At 35.1% G+C, this 23,916-nt stretch overlaps 1 protein-coding gene across 12 annotated transcripts in view; it reads right to left on the bottom strand.

The window, feature by feature from the left end:
* Positions 1–1,020: 1,020 nt before the first annotated feature.
* The window catches only part of LOC117994014 (uncharacterized), a 58,055-nt gene continuing 35,159 nt past the window's right edge, over positions 1,021–23,916 (bottom strand). For 3 of the 12 annotated variants that reach the window (XM_069507122.1, XM_069507121.1, XM_034981896.2), the window contains 17 exons: positions 23,483–23,586; positions 22,204–22,353; positions 21,287–21,416; positions 20,779–20,896; positions 19,750–19,867; positions 17,495–17,584; positions 16,551–16,674; positions 15,789–15,930; positions 15,581–15,684; positions 14,887–14,907; positions 14,260–14,445; positions 12,305–12,393; positions 11,817–11,917; positions 11,284–11,371; positions 9,911–10,123; positions 8,860–9,012; positions 1,021–3,628 (listed from right to left, as the gene is read on the bottom strand). In XM_069507122.1, the coding sequence (XP_069363223.1) occupies positions 3,580–3,628; positions 8,860–9,012; positions 9,911–10,123; positions 11,284–11,371; positions 11,817–11,917; positions 12,305–12,393; positions 14,260–14,445; positions 14,887–14,907; positions 15,581–15,684; positions 15,789–15,930; positions 16,551–16,674; positions 17,495–17,584; positions 19,750–19,867; positions 20,779–20,896; positions 21,287–21,416; positions 22,204–22,353; positions 23,483–23,586 (1,980 nt within the window). In that variant the 3' untranslated portion in view covers positions 1,021–3,579. Of the gene's footprint in view, positions 3,629–4,868; positions 4,981–8,859; positions 9,013–9,910; positions 10,124–11,283; positions 11,372–11,816; positions 11,918–12,304; positions 12,394–14,259; positions 14,446–14,886; positions 14,908–15,580; positions 15,685–15,788; positions 15,931–16,550; positions 16,675–17,494; positions 17,585–19,749; positions 19,868–20,778; positions 20,897–21,286; positions 21,417–22,203; positions 22,354–23,482; positions 23,587–23,916 lie in introns of all 12 variants that reach the window. The other 9 variants (XR_011238173.1, XR_011238175.1, XM_069507123.1 and 6 more) reach the window with 5 other exon arrangements.

Below are 23,916 nucleotides of genomic sequence, written 5' to 3'. Positions count from 1 at the left end.
GCAACAATAGAAATACGCACTTTAAAAATTCAACTCTCTACCTATTACGGTTCATGAGATACAGCCCGCTGACAGACAGACAGATGGACGCACCCCTAAAAATGAAAGTATTTTTCGATTTAATAGCTACTCAAAAGTAGGTAATAATTTTAAAGTCAAAGTTATATTGAAAATCAAAGTAACCTCGACTAATTGTACCTAACTATCAATATTCACTATTATACGGTTCTAATTGTATAATTTAGGGATTATATATCGAGACGTATCGTTATTTGTACTAAAATCTACCAATAGTTGTAGCGTTTTCCGATTGGCGTTTACTGGAGAGTGCTTATTGTACGTGTACATATGCCGGAGTCAATAAATTGATACGTAAGTGAAATAAATGATTTGTTTTATTGGAACCATTTTTCCTTCTTACATTTAATTAAATATTTATTGTTACATTTTTTGCAATTCACGAATGCGAATCAACTTTACGTGTTATACACAGACATTGTGTAAGTGTGCGTGCGTGTTGGACCAATCAGTCGCGTTTCACATTCATTTACACAATCACCTTATATATACCGATACGACTTGCACACAAGCATGAGCCACTCGCCTTCGTGAAATGCAAGACACCATGCTGTAGGAGAACTAAAGTAACCGACATAGCTCAACGGGTTGCGGAGCTGAAGTGGTAATGGACAGGGCACATACTTTGTTCGGAAAACCGACAGATGTTGGGGTCCTATGGTGCTCGCACCGAAAAGTGCAGGGTTGGAAGACCCCCCTACTAGGTGGACGGACGACATCAGACGAGTCGCAGGATTCAGGTGGCGTGTGGAAGTCGCTACAAGAGACTTATGTACAGCAGTTGTCGTGGGTAATGGGAATATTGAGACCCACCCGCGCCTAAGATTGGTATGTGTAATCTGTGTACAGGCCTTTTAGGCTTCCATCGAGGTCAGGAGCGGCTCGGGTGTCCGGAGGTAGATATTGACTGACAGACTGAATTCCAAAAATAAAAAACCGGAGTAAAAAGGCATTTTTTTTTATTAAAAAGAAGAGGAAAATAAAATTACAGAAAATGATGCCAACATTTATAAATAATATTTCGTCGTATTTCTAACCACATAAACAAAAAATAATGCGTTAACAATCTTTACAAGAGAATTTTTGTCATGTAGGTACCTACATTTTTTTTCATCTTGTTCATTTATCAAAAAAAAGTTTAATATTGTTACAAATATTTCTATATGTACCTAGGTAGGTAGGTTACATATCTTTTTATTTATTTATTTTTATTTTGAGGTTTTTACCGGACTAATTTAAAACTAAATAAGTAAGGAATACGCTCTTGATTTTTACCTATACCTATACTTTAAAAAAATATTTGTAACAAATGTTAAATTATTAAATATACTTAGTAAAAATATCAAACACTCTTAACAAAATCACAATAAATACAAAAATAGGACAAAAAATGGTCAATTAATGTTGCCATACTGAAATTAAATTTCCGTGCGTAGTTTCTGTGATTTTTATAAATTGAAGCTTATAGCTATTTTTTTAAATAAATCGGCTTCATGGGTTTTGGTTCTGACCTTTTCAATAACGCCTTTTTAAAGCATGACAATATTATCGCACAAATTGAGAATATTTTGTGCGTAAGCACTTAATGTCTAAGTATATGAGTATAGTGAATACATTTTGAGAAAGGACTTGCCATATTTCCTCTAAGTGTCAACTGTCATGTCAAAAGTACGATAATACCATATAGATATAAAGAGTTGCCCTAATGTCCTATAGAAAATAGCGGATCGGAAACTAGCTCAAGCTTATCGAAATTTTCATAAGTGTGTAAGAGACAATACTATATTTCAAGATAACTATAAAAACAGGGTTTCGGCACAATCTGTCATTTGCTGCGCCAGTTTGTAGTACTTGTTTTTCTTGTAAATAAATAACCTAATCTTTTGTTATGACAGCTGATTAGCTGATACTATGAACAAGCGCTGCCATTTTCTGTGCTAAAAAATACAGGGTAAAACCATAGATATCTTCTCTCTATTAGTCTAAATACTCTCTTAATGTAAAGATGATAAAGGTGAACCCTTTGGGTAAACCATACAGTTGACACATAGAGCAAATATGGCGAGTCCTCTCTCAAAAGTTATGCATTATATAATTTGCTTTTTGGAGCTGTTTTCAGTGTTAAAGATCCTTAATTATAAGTTAATTTAACAGAATTGTGATGATTTGATTACATTTGGACCGCGTTTAAAAACTAAATACAGACATAGTTACAATATGTTTAGTAAAGTTTTTTTAATATTCGATATAGGTAACTTAATATATTTTCTAAAAATAAAATAAATAGACACGTTTTAAACATTTCATCTTATAGGAAAACATAAACAAATAATAATAATAGTTTTTTTATTACTGGTAACAAATTTACATAATAATATTGTCGTAAAGTTGAATTAATGAGGTAGTGATTTTTTTAAATAAATCCTCCTTTTTATAAACTTTGGCGTCTTTAGTTTTTTTTTATAAATATGGTAACATGAATTATGCGTTTGGAAATGGTTTTTAAAGGTGGGTTCTAGCGATTCCTAAACTAATCTAACAATTACGCCAATAGTGAGAGAAAGCGGTTTTTAGAATTTTTTTAAGTTTGCGTTTATACGAACAATTCAATTAAAACGAAATCTCAAAATCCTCTTAAAATGTATATTAATAGCATTTTAATGGTAAATAGTTGGCAGTGTCTTATTGCTTATATGAAGTACAACTTTTCACGCCTTCGCTGATTGATGTCACCGAGAATATGCCGGGATCGAACCCGGGACCTGATGTTACTAACTTGACTCTTAAGCACCACTACGCCAATGATGAAAAAAGTAGATGGTTACATGGCGCCACTTATAAAATAGTGATGGAACATTAATTATTTATTCGAATGTTATTGAGAACAATAAAATCGATTAACATATTATCGATATTTATTACACAATCGATTGTCCGTATAAAACCCTACGATAAATTGGGATTTCTACCTTTCTTACAACTATTATACAATTTCATATAACGTTTTACATACAATAATAAATATATTTTTGTAAAAAAGCCTTTATGTATAATATAAGTAAGTAGCGTACATAATGAGAAAGTTGTACTTGACTCTTAATTTAAATAATTTAAGTATGTTCTTATAACTATCACCAGCTTAGAGTGTAAATAACGTTAATGAAAAATATTAAGAGTTTTGTTAAAATTGTTGAATTTAATGAGATTCAAGCCTAGGACCTTTAAGAATTTCAATCTGCCTATTTTTATCGTTCAAGCTAACCTAGTAAGTTTTAAAATAACGAAATTTATTCCCGTTCCCGTTCCCGTTTAAAAAAATGTTATTTGAATTTTTTTCATATGGCATTTCATGGCCATTTTTTCACTCGTATTGAAAATATAATAATTTACGTTGTTATGAATTGTTAAATCGAAAATAGAAATTTACACTTTAAGCAGACGAATTATAAATAGTTTCATTTTGTAATATATTATATATTAATTTGTGCATTAAGCCGTAGATCACAACATTCTTATGTTTTTGTCCGTGTATGGAGACGTGATGTAAGCCCTGCAAAAACAGAAACAATAACATTAATCGTTTAAAAATAAAAATCGATTTCAATGTTTTAGATAAAGTTATATTTCTCGCTCTTGCATTAAAAGTTTTTTTTAACATTTTATTTAGTCTTTTTTGCTGAAAGCTGACAGTTTGAAATGGTGGCAAAAATACGTGTATTCCTATTCCCTGTGTATACAGTGCGACAAGGTTATCTTGGCGTGGCGAAAATCGGAACTAACGTTGCTGTCAAGTGTCCCCTTTGTTCTTGTTTGAATATTCTAAGCCTTTGCTCTCTAACAGCGCCCCCCTGTCAATGTCATTTAAGTGCCAAGAGAGCCTTGTCGCACTGTAACTAGGTATAAACGTATTTGATACTTTGTATATTTTTTAATATTTAGATTTTTTCATATATAGGTATTGTGCTGATTGCTTAAAGTAATTGTATGCATTAATCCTTTTTTCTACTAGAAATAGCAGAAAAAAGCATTTAAATAAATCTAGAATCAAAGCCAGATGAGGTTGTAAAAATAATTGAAATTTTCCGTAATGATGCAGGTTTTTAAAAAACACTTAAAAACCGCTGTCAGCTTTCGTTAGACTGTATTTTTGTAAAATAATTAAAAAATTGAAATAAAAAGGAATTCTAGAATTCGATTTCGATTTTTTTTTAATTTTTGTGCTTTGTTTTACGGTGTACGTTATAGTAATGTGTTTACCTACCTAATTAATTATTAAATAATATAGTAAACTTTACATCTACAAATAAATTCTTAAACTTTTCGATCATCAGTCATGCATACCTACAAATAAAAAAATAACAAATATCAATTTAAAAAAATAGCTAGAAACTACTAACACCATTTATGAGTGGAAAACAACTCAACGAAAAACTTTTTTTTACAAATCGTAACTGGTTTTTTGCAGCTGATTTGATTTTACGTCTATATGTAGATTCTCAAACTATATATAGGTATAAAATTACTAGTAAAATGGATGTCTTTTCATTTTTATTTTGGACCACTTAGTGATACTAATAAATAAATAAATTAAACTAAGGGCCGATATTTAAATCATCACATCATATTTAACTGGCGATTTTTTATGTTTGGCAGATATGTGTGTGATAAGAAATCTGTCGAAATTCGTCAGTTAAAGTTAATTTGACAATTTAAAAATCTGCCTACAATAAAAAACATGCAACAACGAAAAGACAAGCTCAAGCCAAACAATTATAAAGGCGACTACAGACTTTAGTATTTTCAAAGGACCTGAATAGCTTGCGATTTTTTTTTAGATTTTTTATATATTTTTTCTTGCAGTCTTCTTAGCTTGATTATTCGCTTAGCACTGGGAGCATGGATCTAGAAGAATAATTATTTTCAAGTTAATTATAAATAAAATATTAAGTTACAAACTTATGAATGATATAGTATTATTATAATAATATGCTACGTAACAACTACATACATAACAAAGAGAATATTACAATACATTTTATAATATCTATAGTCCGCGACAGATCAAGATGGCAATCGGGGTATGAGGCGGGGAGACGCCCCGCATACACACACGTCACCCGCGCTCGCTCGCACCGGGTTAGCGCTGGGGCTGCGCGGGTGTGCGGCGTTCCCTCCCCGATTGCCATCTCGACCTGTCGCGTAAAATACGTAAACTATGACCATTTAAAAATTGCCAACGCCAGTAAATTGTATAAGTTAAGATAAAAATTAAATGAACTAATCATATTCGTTAAAAACGCGTGATATTTTTTACAAACAGGACTATTTTAAAATGATTATAGTAGATGTAATTGACATAAAACTCTTTTGTTAACAAAATATATAATTAATCATATATAGACATAGGATATCATGAAAAGTGATTGATTAATCTTTTAAAATAATTTATCATTTCATTACAGTTAAAAAAAGATCAACTTTAGTTAAGTATATTTTGTTAACAATAGAATTATTTATAATGTAAAAGCTTAATTAACATCTATAAATGAATGTGACAGAATCAAAAAATAAAAAATAAGCGAAAGCTGTATATTTCGAAACTAATTATCATCGTTCCGTTAAAACTAAATAATAAAAAATATTCACAACGCAACTAAAATAATAATTACTGAAATGAAGAATAGCGTCAACCAAAAAAATTGGCATAGGGGTAATGTATACGCCTCTTTATATATTAAAATATAAGAGGCACCACTAGCGCATAAAAACACAGATTATTATATACAAAAAAATATGTTTTGTACATAATTTTTATATAAAATATGTGTATATAACAGTTACAACAATTACGTTCTAAAAATGCAACATTTATTTTAAACAACACAACAATAATTATTATTTGCTCGCGCTAGTAGCGCCATCTACGCGTAAAAGGATCAGCATCTATAGACATGCCAACTTTCATCTCCAATGTAGGCCCACAGCAAACCTTTTTGACATCTCTGGATTGGTTGTTAGACTTGTTAGTCGAACTTTAACTCGATTTAATTATTTTAATAATTAAGTCATCAATTTGCGTCAGACAAAAGCTGATTTCGGTTGGTGTACAATTTCGCACCGAATCAATGTAGGCACGCATCCCTTGACCGTTAAGTATGTCACAGAACCATCTCGCGGATATAATTCTAATCAAAATTTTTGTAAAATATTTTTGAGACATTTGCGTATGATCTTCTCCGCCTTTTGTCGGTCCGATTACAGTCGATCGTCTAAGTTAGATTAACGGCCCACCTAGTACAATCAGCAGTTTAACAGTTGGCACATCTGTAGAGACTTAATGACAGAAGCGTGATATAAATTAATTAATGAACTACAAAATACCTTCCATTTCCAAAACTATGGGAATGGGACCTTGGCAGCATTGAAAATCAAAATACATATAAGCCGCGTAGCGTAAAAATGAATTTGTAAGAGTTTACGAGATTGTTGTAAATGTTAATTATTATTGGTCTGCTAAAATTATTACCTATATAACAATGTATAAAATATAGATAGGTTGAATAACAACAGAGATGAAAAGTTTAAAAAGTAAACAAAATTATTTTACTTTTGATTTTAAGACTACGGTTCGGTTAATCGCGCATTATAGGTAAATAAGCCTTTTTAAAATAAGCATAGTTTGGATTTACTAAAACCAAAAGTTTACTTTAAACAACTCAAATTATAATAGAAAAGAGGCTTCAAAGTTGTCATTTACCTATTGTGAAAACGGATCTATGATTATATTGCACAATTATTAACTCCTTGCCTTACTTACAATAAAAATCTCGTAAACTATTGTTTTAGCCATTTTGTTAAAAGCCAATTTCAAGAAAAATATTACCTTACTTGTACAATTATTATTACTTTAATATTTATTAAAAAAACTGATAGCATTACATCTACAATTATTTATTCAAAATGTAAAACGGCAAGCACGATACTATTTTTTTAATGAAAATTTTTGTTGTTTACGTTAAATATGAAAATTAATTGATATTTTATGTGATGAGTAAATTAAAATATATAAAAAGGTATTCACTTTTATAGAACGAGATTTTATTATAAGAATTAATTAATAAAAAAATTGAACTCACACTAATGTAAAACAACAATTTATTGTTTTATTTTGTTGTTGTTGTTATTAATTGGTAGTAGGTAACCATTAATTTTTTTTAATTTTTAATTTTTTAAATTATCCAATTACTATTTTTATAATAACATTAAAAGTAGTTTTTAGTTCTTTATTTAATTTTAATCATAAAATCTCGTTTTATTTTATATACTTACCATGTTACTTATTATCACTATTATATTATATTATGTATATAAAGCACAATGGTTATGACAGAGATTATAATAATATGCCTACATATTCATTATTATCACGGAACAGAAAAAACAGTTCTTTCTGTTCCGTGATTATTATACTGCTTTTAACTAGAGTCTGTCTACTGAAAGCTGATAAGTACTAGGAATAAACGTATTTGATACTTTATATTTTTTAATATTTACCTATCATAACTGTTTAACATTGTTTTAATCCTCTTTTCTGCTATGCAGGTTAACATAGTATATCAACATAGAATTTTAAACTGGACTACATCGACTTTTTTGCAAAATATGTTTACGGAATAATTTTATTGACACTGCGCGATTTTTATTCATTGTATTGTAATATGTTTCAGATTCAAAACTGTTGTACCGATAGACTAGGTACAGTATAAATCCTGCAGAATTTTTAAAATAAAAAATACATTGCAAAATAAAATGCAGAATTTTAAAAATAAAATGTATTTCACATTCAAAACTGTTGTATTGATATAGTAAATTTAACAAAATATAATATATCATATATTTTTTATATATTAAGTAAAATTTATAAAACCAGGTGAGGTTATAAAACAACATGGCATTTTCAGTGATGAAGTTCCTAAATATTCACTATCAACTTTCATTAAACAGACTTTAAGTACTAGCATTTTTACGTCGGGTTACCATTTAAGCTGGTTGGAAGTTCGTTGGTTGGGCAGGCAACCAGAGAAGATAATATATTTATATTACAATAAATACATAAATATATTATTAATTGACACAATCATGTTTCAGTTTTTCGATGATTTAATTTCTTAAACTAAACACCAATCATAATTATTGGTATTATTGATATACATTTTTTTATCATATTATGCTGGAAAGATAATAACAGTTCAAGATATTGAAGATTGCATTGAAAGATATATAAATGGCTTCTGTATCGAGCTCATGTATCTTTACTTGATCAATTTAATCATTAATTAAGTTATATGAATTCTAATTGACAATAGTTAATAATATCTTGGTGTATTGGTGTATTTTTTCGAAGATGGTTGTATATATTTTGTTTTTTAAAATATATTTTAGGTTGAAATCCACAAGTTTTTTTAAATCTTCAATCATTTAATACAGTCAAAATATTTATTTAGTTAGGATGATGATAAAATATTAATTTTTTACTCAATATTCGCACTTTATTTTAATGATTTTAGCAAAACTCGGCTTTACTTTGAATTCCGTACCTCAAAAGGTAATAGAACCTTTATAGGATAAAGAGAAGCGCAGAATTATCAAGAAATTAATAATCAGATTTTTTTATAACTTTTTAAATTACGCGTATCCTTTCAAGGTACGGACCCTCAGTGCGCGAGTCCAACTCGTACTTAGCAAATTTTTTAAATCTAGCTATCATTATATTATACTCACAGCTCCATATTGTGCACCGTGGATTTAGGGCAGGCGTTGACCACCTTAACGTGGCAATGCTTGTGGCACTTCATCACACAGTCGCGACACTCGTAGCCTTGCTTGCCGAGCCGTCGCGCGACTGTTTTGCCGCACACCTCGCATACTGTTCCACTGGAGACAGGCAAGTTTTACATTAGGTAAGCTATACACAGTATTTTTTTATCATGGCTTCAATTAAAACGGCTGTCATGAAAGTTGAAAAATGGACATATGCCAGAAACTGCACGTTTCTGGCTGTGTGAAGAAAGTTATTAAGACCGTGAAAACGTGAAGCTCATAGCTATCTAAGTCATTCACAAAACATAATTCTTCTTCTTTTGTGGCACAATGCACTTCGCCAGTGTCAAGCAGCTATGACAACGCAAATTTTTGACAGTAAAACCAGACAGACATCATCATTACAGACAGTACGGACATCAACATCATCATCATCATATCATGTACAGACAGTATCAACAATAAGCAAAAAAAGACAAAACCGTATATTATGTATTTTATATTATAATATATAAAATTTATATTATATATAAAATTTTAAAAAATACCAAGTATCAAGATCGTTTTTGTCACAGTTACAAGGTGATACCATAAGAACGACACTAGCGCAGTTGCTTTCGTACACTACGATAACTTTAACTTTACATTCTGTTTGGTTTATTCTATACTAGCTTATGCTCGCGACTTCGTCCGCGTGGACTACACAAATTTCAAACCCCTATTTCACCCGCTTAGAAGTTGAATTTTCAAAAATCCTTTCTTAGCGGATGCCTACGTCATAATAGCTATCTGCAAGCCAAATTTCATCCCGATCCGTGCAGTAGTTTGAGCTGTGCGTTGATAGATCAGTCAGTCAGTCAGTCAGTCAAGTCACCTTTTCATTTTATATATATATAGAAGACATAAGGTTTATTATTGTGGTGCCAACATAACGTCAGGGGACAAAATAAGTAAACATTATGTACCTAGCTAAGTAACGCCTGTGTAAAATAATAATTATGATTTCACTTACCCGCTAAGATGTTTAGCGATGAAAGTATGTTCGTTAAAAATGTGCAGTTTGACGCCCTTTCGCCTCCATCTTGATCTCTGCGCAACTGTCAAAGGCACCAAGTAATGTTTCTTGATTCCCGCTTCTATGGTCTCAAGGACCAGGGTCGAAGCCTCGTGGATGAAGGTCCGCGCTGATGCTGAACTGAATCCGGAGACTTCGCTGAGGGACGATCTGGCCCGTTAATTTTGATATTTTTTTGAAGGGATGTATTGTTACGGGTTCAGAAGTAACGGGAAAATTTTGAAAATTGTTTATGGTTCGTTTTTTTTAAAATTGAATGTATTTTGAAATGAGCGGGGAAAAAAGTAAAATTTCAAATTGGTAGGCCAGAAAAATGTTTATTTTTTATTTTAGAAAAATGAAGATTAAATGATTATGAATGAATATTAAGATCCAATCAATTGAGTAAAGCATTAGTTGAAACGGTTTCGGTAGCGTTTCAGAAAATTAAAGACAGTAGAAGAATTAGTATGAAAAACCAATGTTACCAGATTGCAGTGCGTTTTATCCCCAGCGTGAGTGTTGCCAGATGGAAAAAGAGAAAAAAAATACATTTAGTGCTAATGTTATCTATACTCGCGTAAAAAATAAATAATTTATAATTTTTATAATATTATGGTAATATTAATACTTGTTAAAAAGCTTTAAATATCTACTCTGTATTTTATTATGTAAACAAAACGTTTAAATCATACAAAAACTAAAAAAGCATTTATTTATTTTATTCACTATTTTAATTTTATACTATAAATCCCGCAAATTGCTAATGCGCGTGGCCACCATTTTGGCGACGTCAGAACTAGAGCTAGACTGATGTTTCGAGCTGATGGTATATTTTTATTTCAGCTGACGTCAAAATGTCACAAAAATCGATGGTAATGAGACATGGTTCCAGCGCAATAGCAATTTACGGGACTTATATTATTTACTTATATCAAATCTTTTTACATTTATAATAAAGGAATATTATATTTTAGATATTGCCTAAAGATAAAAACAATGGTGCCTATTCGATTCGAAAATATTATTTCTAAAAGATGTACATTCTTATTTTTAATGTTCCTTGCGAAAAAAACAGCATTTATTTAGACTTATCAGAATTTAGTTTAGAGATTAGACATTAGTGAACAATCGAATTAGCACCAATTGGTTTTTCTAAATTAGAAAAAATTCTATATACTCGTGTTTTTATACAAAATAATATAATTAACGTTATAAATTAAAACGTTATTATTTATAACATTAGTATAACGATAATTATAACGGTATTAGAACGTGAATTATAACGGTATGATAACGTTAAAAACGATATGTTAATATTTAATACTGACCTTCGTGAGGTTCTAGATTCGTCTCCGGATTGCGCGGGGGACGCGCCCGCTGAATATACGTTTCTATTTGGCATGGTCAGAGCTTTATCTGAAAAAATAATATTGCTTATCACATCTAAATCAGTATACCCATATTATAAATGCGAAAGTGTGTTGGTTTGTTGGATTGTCCTTTAATCACGTCGCAATATTATAAGTTCGAAAGTGTGTTTGTTTATTGGTTTGTCCTTCAATCACGTCGCAACGGAGCAACGGATCGATGTGATTTTAGGCGTGGGTATAGTTAAAGACCTGGAGAGTGAGATAGGCTACTTTTTATCCCGGGCATATACTTTTTATAACCGGCAGAAATATTGAACATCGACCTTTAGAAAGAGATGTCGGTTTTGTAGAGCGTTATCTCTGTCGTTAAGACTGACAAAACGTCACATAGGTAGACACAGATAACGTTCTACGAAGCCGAAATCTCTTTCTAAAGATCGATGTACAATATTTCCTGCCAGCTACTGTAGTATACCTATGTAATACATTACCATGGCTATTTCTTTCAGCGCTGATGCTTCGTATGCGCTGATTCTCCATGTCCTGGTCCTGAAGGTCTAAGGAAGCGCCGCGCGTGCGCGACCTGCCTAGTCTGGAAAACAATTTCAATATCATTTTATCAAACCTCAGAAAATCAGTGCCCTTATTATAACTATGCGAAAGTGTGTTTGTTTGTTGGTTTGTCCTTCAATCACGTCGCAACGGTACAACGGATTTTTTGTATGGGTATAGATAAAGACCTGGAGAGTGACATAGGCTACTTTAAAACATAAATCCACGTCATTTTTTGGCTGCCAATATCTACTAGATTTTTTTTTCACTTGTAATCGGTAATAATCAGTCATGATACTTTAAGTGGATGAGTTGTGTTAGATGAATGTGTGAATACATTAGTATTTTCTTTAAATACAGTCAACTTTAATTACAGTTAATACGAAAAATATGGGGAAAGAGACAACTGCATATGTAAAATAAGTACCTTCTTTTGATAGTTCCAAAGAAGTCCCTTTTTCTCTTCTGTCTGGGCGCGGGCTCAGGCACTGTCTCTTGCTGCACGTAGCCGCCTTGCTGTAGATTGTAAAAATGAATAATAATTTAATAACGACGACCAACTAAGGAAGAATTACTGTTAACTGTGTCGATCAAAAAACGTTAATTGTTGAAATGTGGAACGTCCACGTGAAAAGTTGACTGAATATCGGTAACTATAAAATTTTAAATAAGTATGTAGATAACAATAACCGTTATAACTTGAGAAAATATCGATGTAAAAAATTTGTAAAAACTCATCCTAAATAACTATAATAACTGCTTTTCTTTACAAAACTACCTCCCCTAAAAGTGAACTTTACTTGTATTTATTGATACTTTATTGATACGACTTAAACACAAGCATCAGCCACTCACCCTCGTGAAATGTAAAAACTATTGAGAGTTGAGACGTGAAACTGTCAACGTCCACTGAGTATCGGTAACTATAAAATTTTGAATAAGTATGTAGTTAACAATAACCGTTATAACGATAACGTTATACCAATAACCGTTATAACTTGAGAAAAAATCGGTGTAATTTTTTTATAAAAACTCGTCCTAACTATAACTTTACTACCTATAACTGCTTTTCCTTACAAAACCTTCCCCCTACGCCGATAATATAGTGCATACATCTTGAGAAAGGAATCGCCATTTTTACTCAACATTTACATTGTGTCAACCTGTCACTGTGTATGGACTATAGTCCATACACAGTGTATATATCTATGGACACAGTGACGCGCCATTTTGACTCTATGGCCAAAGATAATATATACAAGTAAGATCGCTAACGTCATACATTCATTTAAAGCTTGCGTAAAACTCCTTTAAGTCGCCGGTACCTTGTAGGTCAACTCCTTATAGTGTGATGGCATTATTGTGCAAGCTAAAATGTGAGTTATCGAATTTATTTAGTGCCATCTATCGAACAGCTGATGAAACTCAATTTTATTTAGAGCCAACTCAAATTTTACTCAAATAATAAACGAAATTCAAAATCACAGGCAATCATCAAAGGGTCCGCTATCAAGCGTAGGTCAGCAGTTTGGCATCATCAAAAATCCAGGAGCAAGCACAAGTAATCGGGTTAGCAGAATCTCGGAGTCCATATAGCAGAAACAATTCACAAACGAAATAGGGAAAAGAAGTAAAAGCACTCAGAAAATTGTAACACACCGTCAAATTCAACCGTCACCAATCCAAAGGCAAAATAATAATTTTATTTTCAAGTCATTTTGTTACGCCATCTACTGGAATTTTGTAATACTACTTCAGCTATCCAAAGCAAAATGCTATGGATATCGTAAAGTTCAATGAGTCAATAATTAAAATTAAGAATTAACTTTTTCCGATGGTGATGTTGTGAAAATTTTGTATTTTGTTACTAAATATAAATAAATTTGATGAACCAGACAAGTAAAATATGATATTTCGTCAAATCCATAAAAAATATATTTCATACGAACCAAGTGACGCCATCTAGTAATAGTCTTGAACTAGTTACAATTTTAAATAGAGAGTTAGCGATCTTTACTTGTTTAATATATTATCTTTGTCTATGGCTCAACTGTCATGTCAAAAGTACGGTTCACGTTTAAAATAAGGACCTTGATACGGACTAAGATCGTACTTTTAACATGAAATTTGACACAAAAAGTTAAAATGGCGCGTGAGGAGTTAAATTTAGCGCGTTATAAAACTATTGACTAATAATGGGTAAATCGTACTTTTGACATGACACTTAGAGCAAATATGGCAAGTGCTTACTCCTTTCTTAATACTTATGCATTATACTGAGTTTGAAAGAATGAATTAACAAGATGCTGCTAAACTGAGAAAAACGACATAAAACACACTAAATTTAGTAGATGTTAAGAATTATACAAAAAAAAAACATACTTTTCCCCCTTCGGTGTCACCATTGGGTTTAGCGCCATTTTCTTTAATCCTTACACTTTTGGCGGGAGATTGGTTAGGAGTCACACTCTTCTGCTCTTTGAACTCTTGCTTGTCTATGGCCGGTAGATTGTTCTCTACAGCTTCTCTCTCGACTTCGATAAATTTGCCAGAGTCGGTAATTTCCACCTTTTTGGGGAGTTTTTTGGTTAGTATGGCAACACTGCACACATGTTTGGTAGGAAATAGAGATTTTTTAGTACATTTTAGTAGTAGAAACTTAAAGACGTAAAAAATTCATTAAACTTATTAATATAAATTTCACCTCAAATTAAAATCAAATTAAAAAATATATCACATTGAGAAATAAAAAGTCTACTTATTCTAAAGTTTAAAACATATTTCTAGTTTATATTTTAAGTATCGGAAGATACTAAAAATCTCAATTTCATTTCCAGAAACACAAGAAAACATATTTTAGTTACAAAAAATTGGTGACTCACATGCGTAACACAATGTTCTAAGACACAATATTTACAAAATTACATTAAGGACTATAATCGCATGAACTATTCACAAATATTTAGTTAAAAGTTAAAAAAATTAGTTTAAAATGCAATCAAAACTAACCTTAATCGACTTCGTCGGCTCCTGCGACGTTTGAATTCCACACGCATGCAACAAAAACAAAAACCATTTTTTGTTATTTACATAAAAATCTATCGACTACACCAGTTTGTTTTGGAAAACTAGGCTTTTGTTGAATAAAAAAATATCTAGACACCAACTCGAATCTGTGAGAAAAATTAGTAGTGGCCGTATGCCACGCGACGACCGCGCTGTTCTGAGAAAGCGACGCGGTAGGGTACTAGTATTGGTTCACGAATTTTTCTAAACAATAATTTCTCGATTAATTTTTTTTTTAATTTTAAAGCGTCGAAATGGATAGTACCTACTGATTCAGGAAATCCATTTAGGCTCTAAAATCACTAAAATTGCATCGTGAGGTGAGGTGAGGTTAACCTATTTCTAATTTTCAGTTAACATTGCTAACTAGACGTAAAATAAATGAGTTCAAAGGTTTTCTGAATAGTTTTCTAATCTCTTAAAGTTAAGTAATAATATTAACTGTGAGTGGAATAAATCTAATATTTACACTACTACTACTACTATAATATTATATCATTTTATAGCCGGATTTCCTGAAATAAATCTGAAAAAAATCTGTCCCGTTTAGTGTAGGGACACTTCTCTATTGATTGATAAATGGTCCTTCGAACCGGATTTCTTTGATAAACCTGAAAACAACTAAAAATAAACTGACCCGTTGCACAGAGTGTATGATAAGTGTGGACTTGTTGGCCGCACTGGTGGGACTGAGTTCTAATTCACGAAGAGCTGATTCCGTTAGTTGGCTGTTGTCGTGACCTGCAACGATATATTTGAATTTAGCAGTTCCCTCTTCCCCTCCCTTCCCTTCCCTCTTAGAGGAGAAGAGAAGGAAAGAGAAGAGAAGAGTTGGAAGGGCTTACCGATACGTTTCCCATTCTGTTGGAAGGTGGTCTTGGTGGTGGTGGTGAGTCGGCCCTGAGGAGTGACGGTGCGGAGACTCTCCTTGATCTTGAACGGCTGCGAACCCAGGTCCGGTATGTCTGCACCCTCGATAAATAGGAACTGGGGACAAGAATTTTTTTTTGCATCATATTTTAAAACTAGATGATACCCGCGACTTTTCCTGCATACGTTTTGGATTTTAATAAACACCCAGGGTTTCACGCAACACACGCGCAACACACGCTCAACACACGCGCAACACACACAACACACACGCCACAGTCGCGCAACACACGAGCAACACACGCGCCACATACGCGCAGCAGACGCTCAACTCACGCGCAACACACACACAACAGACGCGCCACATAAGCGCAACACACGCGCCACAGACGCGCATCACACGCTCCACACACACACACACATCAGACGCACCACGTACAATGCACGCGGAACATGCGCAACAGACGCGTCACAAACGCTCAACACACACGCAACAGACGCACCACACACGCGCATCGCACGCGCAATACACCGCAACAGACGCGTCACACACGCGCATCAGACGCGCAACAGACACACAACAGACACATCACACACGCACAACAGACGCGCAACAAACACGCAACAGACGCACCACACACGCTCCACAACCACGTAACATAGACCCTCCACACCACTGCTTTACAAATCCCGTCCCGTGCTCACTAGTGTACCAGCTATGGGTTGAGATGACTTACCTCGACAGTAAGGCTGCCGCTGACATCGTGTTCCTCCATGGGTCTGGTCTGAAGCCCTATCTGTTGTCTTTGGGAAGGAGCCGCCAGCAACTCGTCTATGCCCACCAGACCTAGACCTAGGAACCTGGAAACATTCAAATAATTATTCTAATCTCAATAATAAAAGTACATACTTCATCATCATTACTGAGTACAGGTCTCCTCTCAGAGTAAGAAGGGTTTAGGCAATTTATCAATTTTATCATTAACAATAACCCTCACATTTTTGGTCCTTCGAACCGGATGTGAAGGATAAAATTCATAACTAGATAATTGACACGCAAATATTTCCTTTGATAGCTGATTGATATTGATAATAATTGATATAATGATATGATATTGATGTTGATGAGTGCTAGTCGCGAGACGGCCCGTGGCGCACTGTTGTAATAAACTGTTAGTACGAGGCTTGTGCTTTAGGTAAACTGCTGACGCTGTTTAGTTGTCAGTGTTCTCAGCAGTGTCCCGAACAAGAATCGAAATATCTAAATATATAAAAGGAAAAGGCGACTGAGTGACTGACTGAATGAATTGATCCCAAAATCGTTCATCATCATCATCATGATCAACCCATCACCGGCTAACTACAGAGCACGGGTCTCCTCTCAGAGTGAGACGGGTTTTGGCCATAGTCAACGCTGGCCATATGCGGATTGGTAGACTTCACACACCTTTAAGAACATTATGGAGAACTCTCAGACATGCAGGTTTCCTCACGATGTTTTCCTTCACCGTTAAAGCAAGTGATATTTAATTAATCAAAACGCACATAACTCCGAAAAGTTAGAGGTGCGTGCCCGGGATCGAACCCCCCGACCTCCGATTAGAAGGCGGACGTCCTAACCACTAGGCTATCACAGCTTTTCAAAGTCGTTCAGTGCGCCTAAATGTTTCTATTTGTATACCTGTGTTGAGTAGTTGTGTTGCCGGGAGAGGGGGGTCCGGTTCGGTCGTACACCTCGAACAGCAGCTCTGCAGTTTGTGGGGACAGATCGCTGTAAAAAACAACCATCTCTCATAGGGTTATTGAACAAATAAAACCGGCCAAGTGCGAGTCGAAAATGGTCACAGACATTTGATAAATTAATGTGTGTTGTGTAGCTAGGTACGACTATTATTTACTTAACTATTGAAATCCTTAATAATTGTTTACGGCGTTTTTTTTTTGCGTTTAGGTATTGAAGATCGGTGATCTAGGAAAAGGTATCCAATAAGTAGGTCGGTATGCTTAGTCTTGTCTTAGTCGTGTCTTGGTTTTGCCTTAGTCGTGTCTTGGTCGTGCCTCGGCATCTTGATCTTGTCTTCGTCGTGTCTTGGTCTTGTCTTAGTCGTGCCTTAGCTTTGTTAAGATCTTGTCTTGGTCGTGTCTTGATCTTGTCTTAGTCGTGTCTTGGTTTTGTCTTAGTCGTGTCTTAGTCGTGCCTTAGCTTTGTTAAGATCTTGTCTTGGTCGTGTCTTGATCTTGTCTTAGTCGTGTCTTGGTTTTGTCTTAGTCGTGTCTTAGTCGTGCCTTAGCTTTGTTAAGATCTTGTCTTGGTCGTGTCTTGATCTTGTCTTGGTCGTGCCTTAGCTTTGTTAAGATCTTGTCTTGGTCGTGTCTTGGTCTTGTCTTAGTCGTGTCATGGTTTTGTCTTAGTCGTGTCTTAGTCGTGCCTCGGCATCTTGATCTTGTCTTCGTCGTGTCTTAGTCGTGCCTTAGCTTTGTTAAGATCTTGTCATGGTCGTGTCTTGATCTTGTCTTGGTCGTGTCTTGGTCTTGTCTTAGTCGTGCCTTGGTGACGTGGTCATGTCTTGGTCTTGTGGTCTTGTCTTAGTCGTGTCTTGGTTTTGTCTTAGTCGTGCCTTAGCTTTGTTAAGATCTTGTCTTGGTCGTGTCTTGATCTTGTCTTGGTCGTGCCTTAGCTTTGTTAAGATCTTGTCTTGGTCGTGTCTTGGTCTTGTCTTAGTCGTGTCATGGTTTTGTCTTAGTCGTGTCTTAGTCGTGCCTCGGCATCTTGATCTTGTCTTCGTCGTGTCTTGGTCTTGTCTTAGTCGTGCCTTAGCTTTGTTAAGATCTTGTCTTGGTCGTGTCTTGATCTTGTCTTGGTCTTGTCTTAGTCGTGTCTTGGTCGTGCTTTGGTGACGTGGTCATGTCTTGGTCTTGTGGTCTTGTCTTAGTCGTGTCTTGGTCTTGTCTTAGTCGTGTCTTAGTCGTGCCTCGGCATCTTGTCTTGGTCGTGTCTTGGTCGTCTTGGTTTTGTCTTAGTCGTGTCTTAGTCGTGCCTTAGCTTTGTTAAGATCTTGTCTTGGTCGTGCCTTGATCTTGTCTTGGTCGTTCTTGGTCTTTGTTCCGTACAAAAGTCCTATTTTTTCGACATTTTGCACGATAATTCAAAAACTATGATGCTTAAAAATAAATAAACATCTGGTTTAGAATCCACAGATAAAGCCCTTTTATATGATACCCCACTTGATATAGTTACCTTACTTCAAATATTGAAAATACTAATTATTAGTTCATGACCACAATTTAATTTTTTTTGTGTGATCTAACCCTAAATTCACGGTTTTCAGATTTTTCCCCAAATGTCAGCTATAAGATCTACCTACCTGCCAAATTTCATGATTCTAGGTCAACGGGAAATACCCTGTAGGTTTCTTGACAGACAGACAGACAGACAGACAGACAACAAAGTGATCCTATAAGGGTTCCGTTTTTCCTTTTGAGGTACGGAACCCTAAAAATGGCACCGACTCATTGGTGCTAAAGCACCAATGCAACCCCAGGGACGTCTGGATTAAACGGGTCGTTCATTAGTATCTAAGAGGTGGAGCTGGTTATTTGGTTGGTTTCTATTTATTTATTTGGTTTCTAAAACCGTGTAAAATTTTGTTCGCTTGACCATATCTTGTGATTTATATCGATGCCATCTCTACATTCCTTGTATACAACACTTAGTCGCTTCCCGCGGTCTGTCCCTCTGTACGCTTAAATCTTTTAAACTACGCAACGGATTTAAATGCGGTTTTTATCAATAGATAGAGTGATTCAAGAGGGGGGTTTGTACCTAACGTACGGTTTTGAAATATATGACGATGCCGGAAGAATTCCAGTCGAATTGTCAAATATTGTCTAATTCATTAAACTAACTTCAATAAGCTGGCACAAGATAAAACTCACAATAGAAAGTGTTCCTCCCACTGTGGGTTGATGGTATCCTTTTTGAATGCTGTCTGGTTCTTCTGGGGAGGCTCGTCCATTTCTACCACGCAGTAAGGTGCTACGCATCCAGATTTGCCTGCAAATAAAGAGTAAAAAACCTTGACTTATCATATACCAAGAGTCAAGACCCACAATCATGCTCGAAAATACCAAGAGTCAAGACGCACAATCACGCTCGAAAATACCAAGAGTCAAGACGCACAAACACGCTCGAAAATACCAAGAGTCAAGACGCACAATCACGCTCGAAAATACCAAGAGTCAAGACCCACGATCACGCTCGAAAATACCAAGAGTCAAGACCCACAATCACGCTCGAAAATACCAAGAGTCAAGACCCACAATCACGCTCGAAAATACCAAGAGTCAAGACCCACAATCACGCTCGAAAATACCAAGAGTCAAGACCCACAATCACGCTCGAAAATACCAAGAGTCAAGACCCACAATCACGCTCGAAAATACCAAGAGTCAAGACCCACAATCACGCTCGAAAATACCAAGAGTCAAGACTCACAATCACGCTCGAAAATACCAAGAGTCAAGACCCACAATCACGCTCGAAAATACCAAGAGTCAAGACCCACAATCACGCTCGAAAATACCAAGAGTCAAGACCCACAATCACGCTCGAAAAGTAATAAGCACGTCGTCAGGCGACTACAACAAGCCCAGTGCGAAAGTATATCTGCCTGCAAGCTTTTCACGCCCTATCCATCTAGCTGATTTTGACGAAATTTGTTTGAGGACGGGTTTAGGCTCTTTTTTGTCCCTGAAAATCATTGTTCCCACGAGATTTAAAAAAATCTAAATCCACGCGTACAAAGTCGCGGGCATCATCTGTGTTTATATACTTAGATTTGCTAGACCGGCTGCATATCTTTCGTACAGCTACAGTACGAAAATTACGTTTATTTCCACATCAAAGATGGCTGACGTAATTTTTCATTAAAAATAACAAGTTTATCTGTTTACGGTCACACTTACCCCCTAAGTCTCTAGCGCTGACGACCTTAACCAGCAATCGTTTGTCCCCCAACAGTTGAACACAGCTGGCTGTGGAATTGGGCGTCGAAGTGTACATGTTGTGACGATCTGAGTGGAGCTGGAAACAACAATAATTAGTTAACTTTATTTTTGGATAGTGTGCGTAAAGTTGAAGTAAGTAATATGATAGAGTCATAATGGACAGGTAAGCATGGTCCAGCTTTTGCTTAAGACGCACATAAGTGGGGTAAGTGTGCGCAAAATTAAAGTACTGTGTTATAGCTTACCATAGTCATAGTGGACAAGTAACCGCGGGCCAAACTCCAGCACATATCGACTGAGGCGCGGATAAGTGGGGTAAATGTGCACAAAATTGATCTAAATGTTAAAACTTACAATATCATCATAGTGGACCAGTAACCGCGGGTCAGCCCCGGCCCCGGCGCAAATCAGCTGAGGCACGGATAAATGGGGTAACTGTGCGCAAAGTTGAAGTGAAATAGCTTACCATAGAATCATAGTGGACGGGTAACCGCGGGCCAGCCTCGGGCACATATCGCCTGAGACGCGGACAAGTTGGATAGTGCGCGAAGTTAAAGAAAAGATGTGTATTGCGTAGAGCACTCACTACTATGTCACTGAAAAAAAAAAACATTTTTTGGGTATAAAAATTGGGTTTTTGGGTATTGAAATATATTTATATATTTCATGCAGACAAACCAGAGGCTCTTATAAATGACAAGATAGTATCTTTGGTTTGGAAAAAGATTCTACAGAGTAGAGCCGGCAAGAAAGTCAGAAGCTTTTACCCTTTTCGTAAACTAAAACAACTAGACTAGGTAATCTTGTTGTATTATTTTTATTGGTTTGTCAACAGGTACACATATAAAATAAAAAATACAATGCACTCTGTGCAAAAAAAAATGCGTTGCTTTTTTTTATACGCCCAATTACTGGCAAACCAGCATGCATTTTTACAAGAGTGCAAGTGCGGGATTACCATTTAACTTAAAGCTAAAAATACAAATATGAAAAAATCACTGTTTATTTGAAAAAAAACTAAGTAGACCGTATATAAAACAAGACATATTAAGCAGAAGATACGAGTTTATACTTTATAGAGCTCGTATCAATATACTGATGCAGCATTTTTTTTGTACTGCTGCAAAGAGAGCAAATGAGGATCTGTAATCATATTTTTTGCAGTTTTAAAAAGATTTTTATATTCGCGACATATTCTAATCAATATATTGTTTTCGTCTAAATTGGTTCTGCATCGCCTTATAATATAAGGCTTGTACGTGGAAAATCGCGAATTTTTACGGGGCACAGAAAAAATTATTTTGAGGATAAAGACTAGTAAACTAGTAGTAGTAGTAAAAGTAGACTAGGATACAAAGACTAATAAAGAAAAAGAGTAGTTACCTTATAAGTTGTTGCAGTTCTGTCTCGTCAGTGTTCTGCCTCAGAGGGCCCACAGGCGCGAGGGCCACTTTGACTTCGGGCCAGCCGTCGCATTTCAGCTCGCCTGTTAGCTTGTCTGTTATACACACTACATGGAGACGGGCGCGGAATCTGAAAGGACCCAACAATTTTAATTTTTATACCTTAACACAAAAAGTTAAAAATAAAAATAAATAAAAAAATAAAATCTTTAATATCTTTACAAACATGTAGTTTGACAAGCTTTAGTGTAAGGCCCTGCCTCCTGAGGTAGTGTAAACTGTGTTTCAGGGGGCAGTGTCTTCCCATAATCATAATATTATTTATATTAAACATTGAAAACTACTTAAAAATTAAAAACAACTAAGTAGGTACTTATAATTGCTAATAATATTTTTTTATTTTAAATATCTAAATATATAAAAGGAAATGGTGACTGACTGACTGATCTATCAACGCACAGCTCAAACTACTGGACGGATCGGTCTGAAATTTGGCATGCACATAGGTATTATGACGTAGGCATCCGCTAAGAAAGGATTTTTGAAAATTCAACCCCTAAAGGGGTGAAATAGTGGTTTGAAATTTGTGTAGTCCACGCGGACGAAGTCGCGGGGATCAGCTAGTCGTATACTAAGAGCATGTTTTATTTTGTGTGTGCAGTGTGTGTGCGTGTGTGTGTGTGAGAGTGTGTGTATGTGTGTGTGTGTACGTGCGTGCGCGTGAAACTATTTTTAATTAAAATATACTTGTAATATTAATGAAATGATTAACGAAAATCGGAATTAGGAATTAACCTTGCCGTCAAGTGTCTCCTTTGTTCTTGTTTGAATATTCTAAGCTTAGAGTATTTAAACTACTTAATAGAGAGAAAATACCTACGGTTTTACCGTGTATTTTTGGCACAGAAAATGGTGGCGCTTGTTCATAGTATCAGCTAATCAGCTGTCATAACAAAAGATTAGGTTATTTATTTACAAGAAAAACAAGTAATTACAGCACACTGGCACAGCAAATGGCGGGTTGTGCCGAAACCCTGTTTTTATTGTTATGTTGAAATGTAGTGTTGTCTCTTACACACAAAATTTCGATAAGCTTGAGCTAGCTTCCGATCCGCTATTTTCTATAGGACATTAGGGCAACTCTTTATATCACTATGATTTTGTTCTCCAATAGCGTCCCCCTGTCAATGTCATTCAAGTGCCAAGAGAGCCTTGTCGCTATATAACAGTTACGTGGAACAGATAAAACATACACTCACTTGTTAACATTAACTCGGTAATGCGACACCTCAACCTTTTCCCCTCGCTGGCTGAAGGCTTTTAGCTGGAAGGCCGGTGTCGCCTCGCAGTCGCACGTTATGGTCTGAAAAGCAAACATTTATGGAATCAATAAAGTAAATTCTTGAAAACGGTTATAGGTTACCCCACGTTACGCTTACCCCTTATTCATAAAAAATGCACACCTACTATCCAAAGGATTCTAGGTATATTTTTTAGGGTTCCGTAACCAAAGAGTGCCAACGGGGCCCCATTACTAAGCCCCCACTGTCCGTCCGTCCGTCTGTCTATTAGCGGGCGCCACCTCAACCTTTTCCCCTTGCTGGCAGAAGGCTTAAAGCTGGAAGACTGGTGTCACCTAGCAGTGTCAGCAAACATCGTCGAATGAACAGAGGAGAAATCTCGTCCGTGGTCG

This window comes from Maniola hyperantus, chromosome 25 (assembly GCF_902806685.2).
Source record: "Maniola hyperantus chromosome 25, iAphHyp1.2, whole genome shotgun sequence".
In the NCBI taxonomy this organism is placed as follows: domain Eukaryota; kingdom Metazoa; phylum Arthropoda; class Insecta; order Lepidoptera; family Nymphalidae; genus Maniola; species Maniola hyperantus.
Note: the sequence above shows the minus strand (reverse complement) of the source record. Positions and strands in the feature narration are given on the sequence as shown.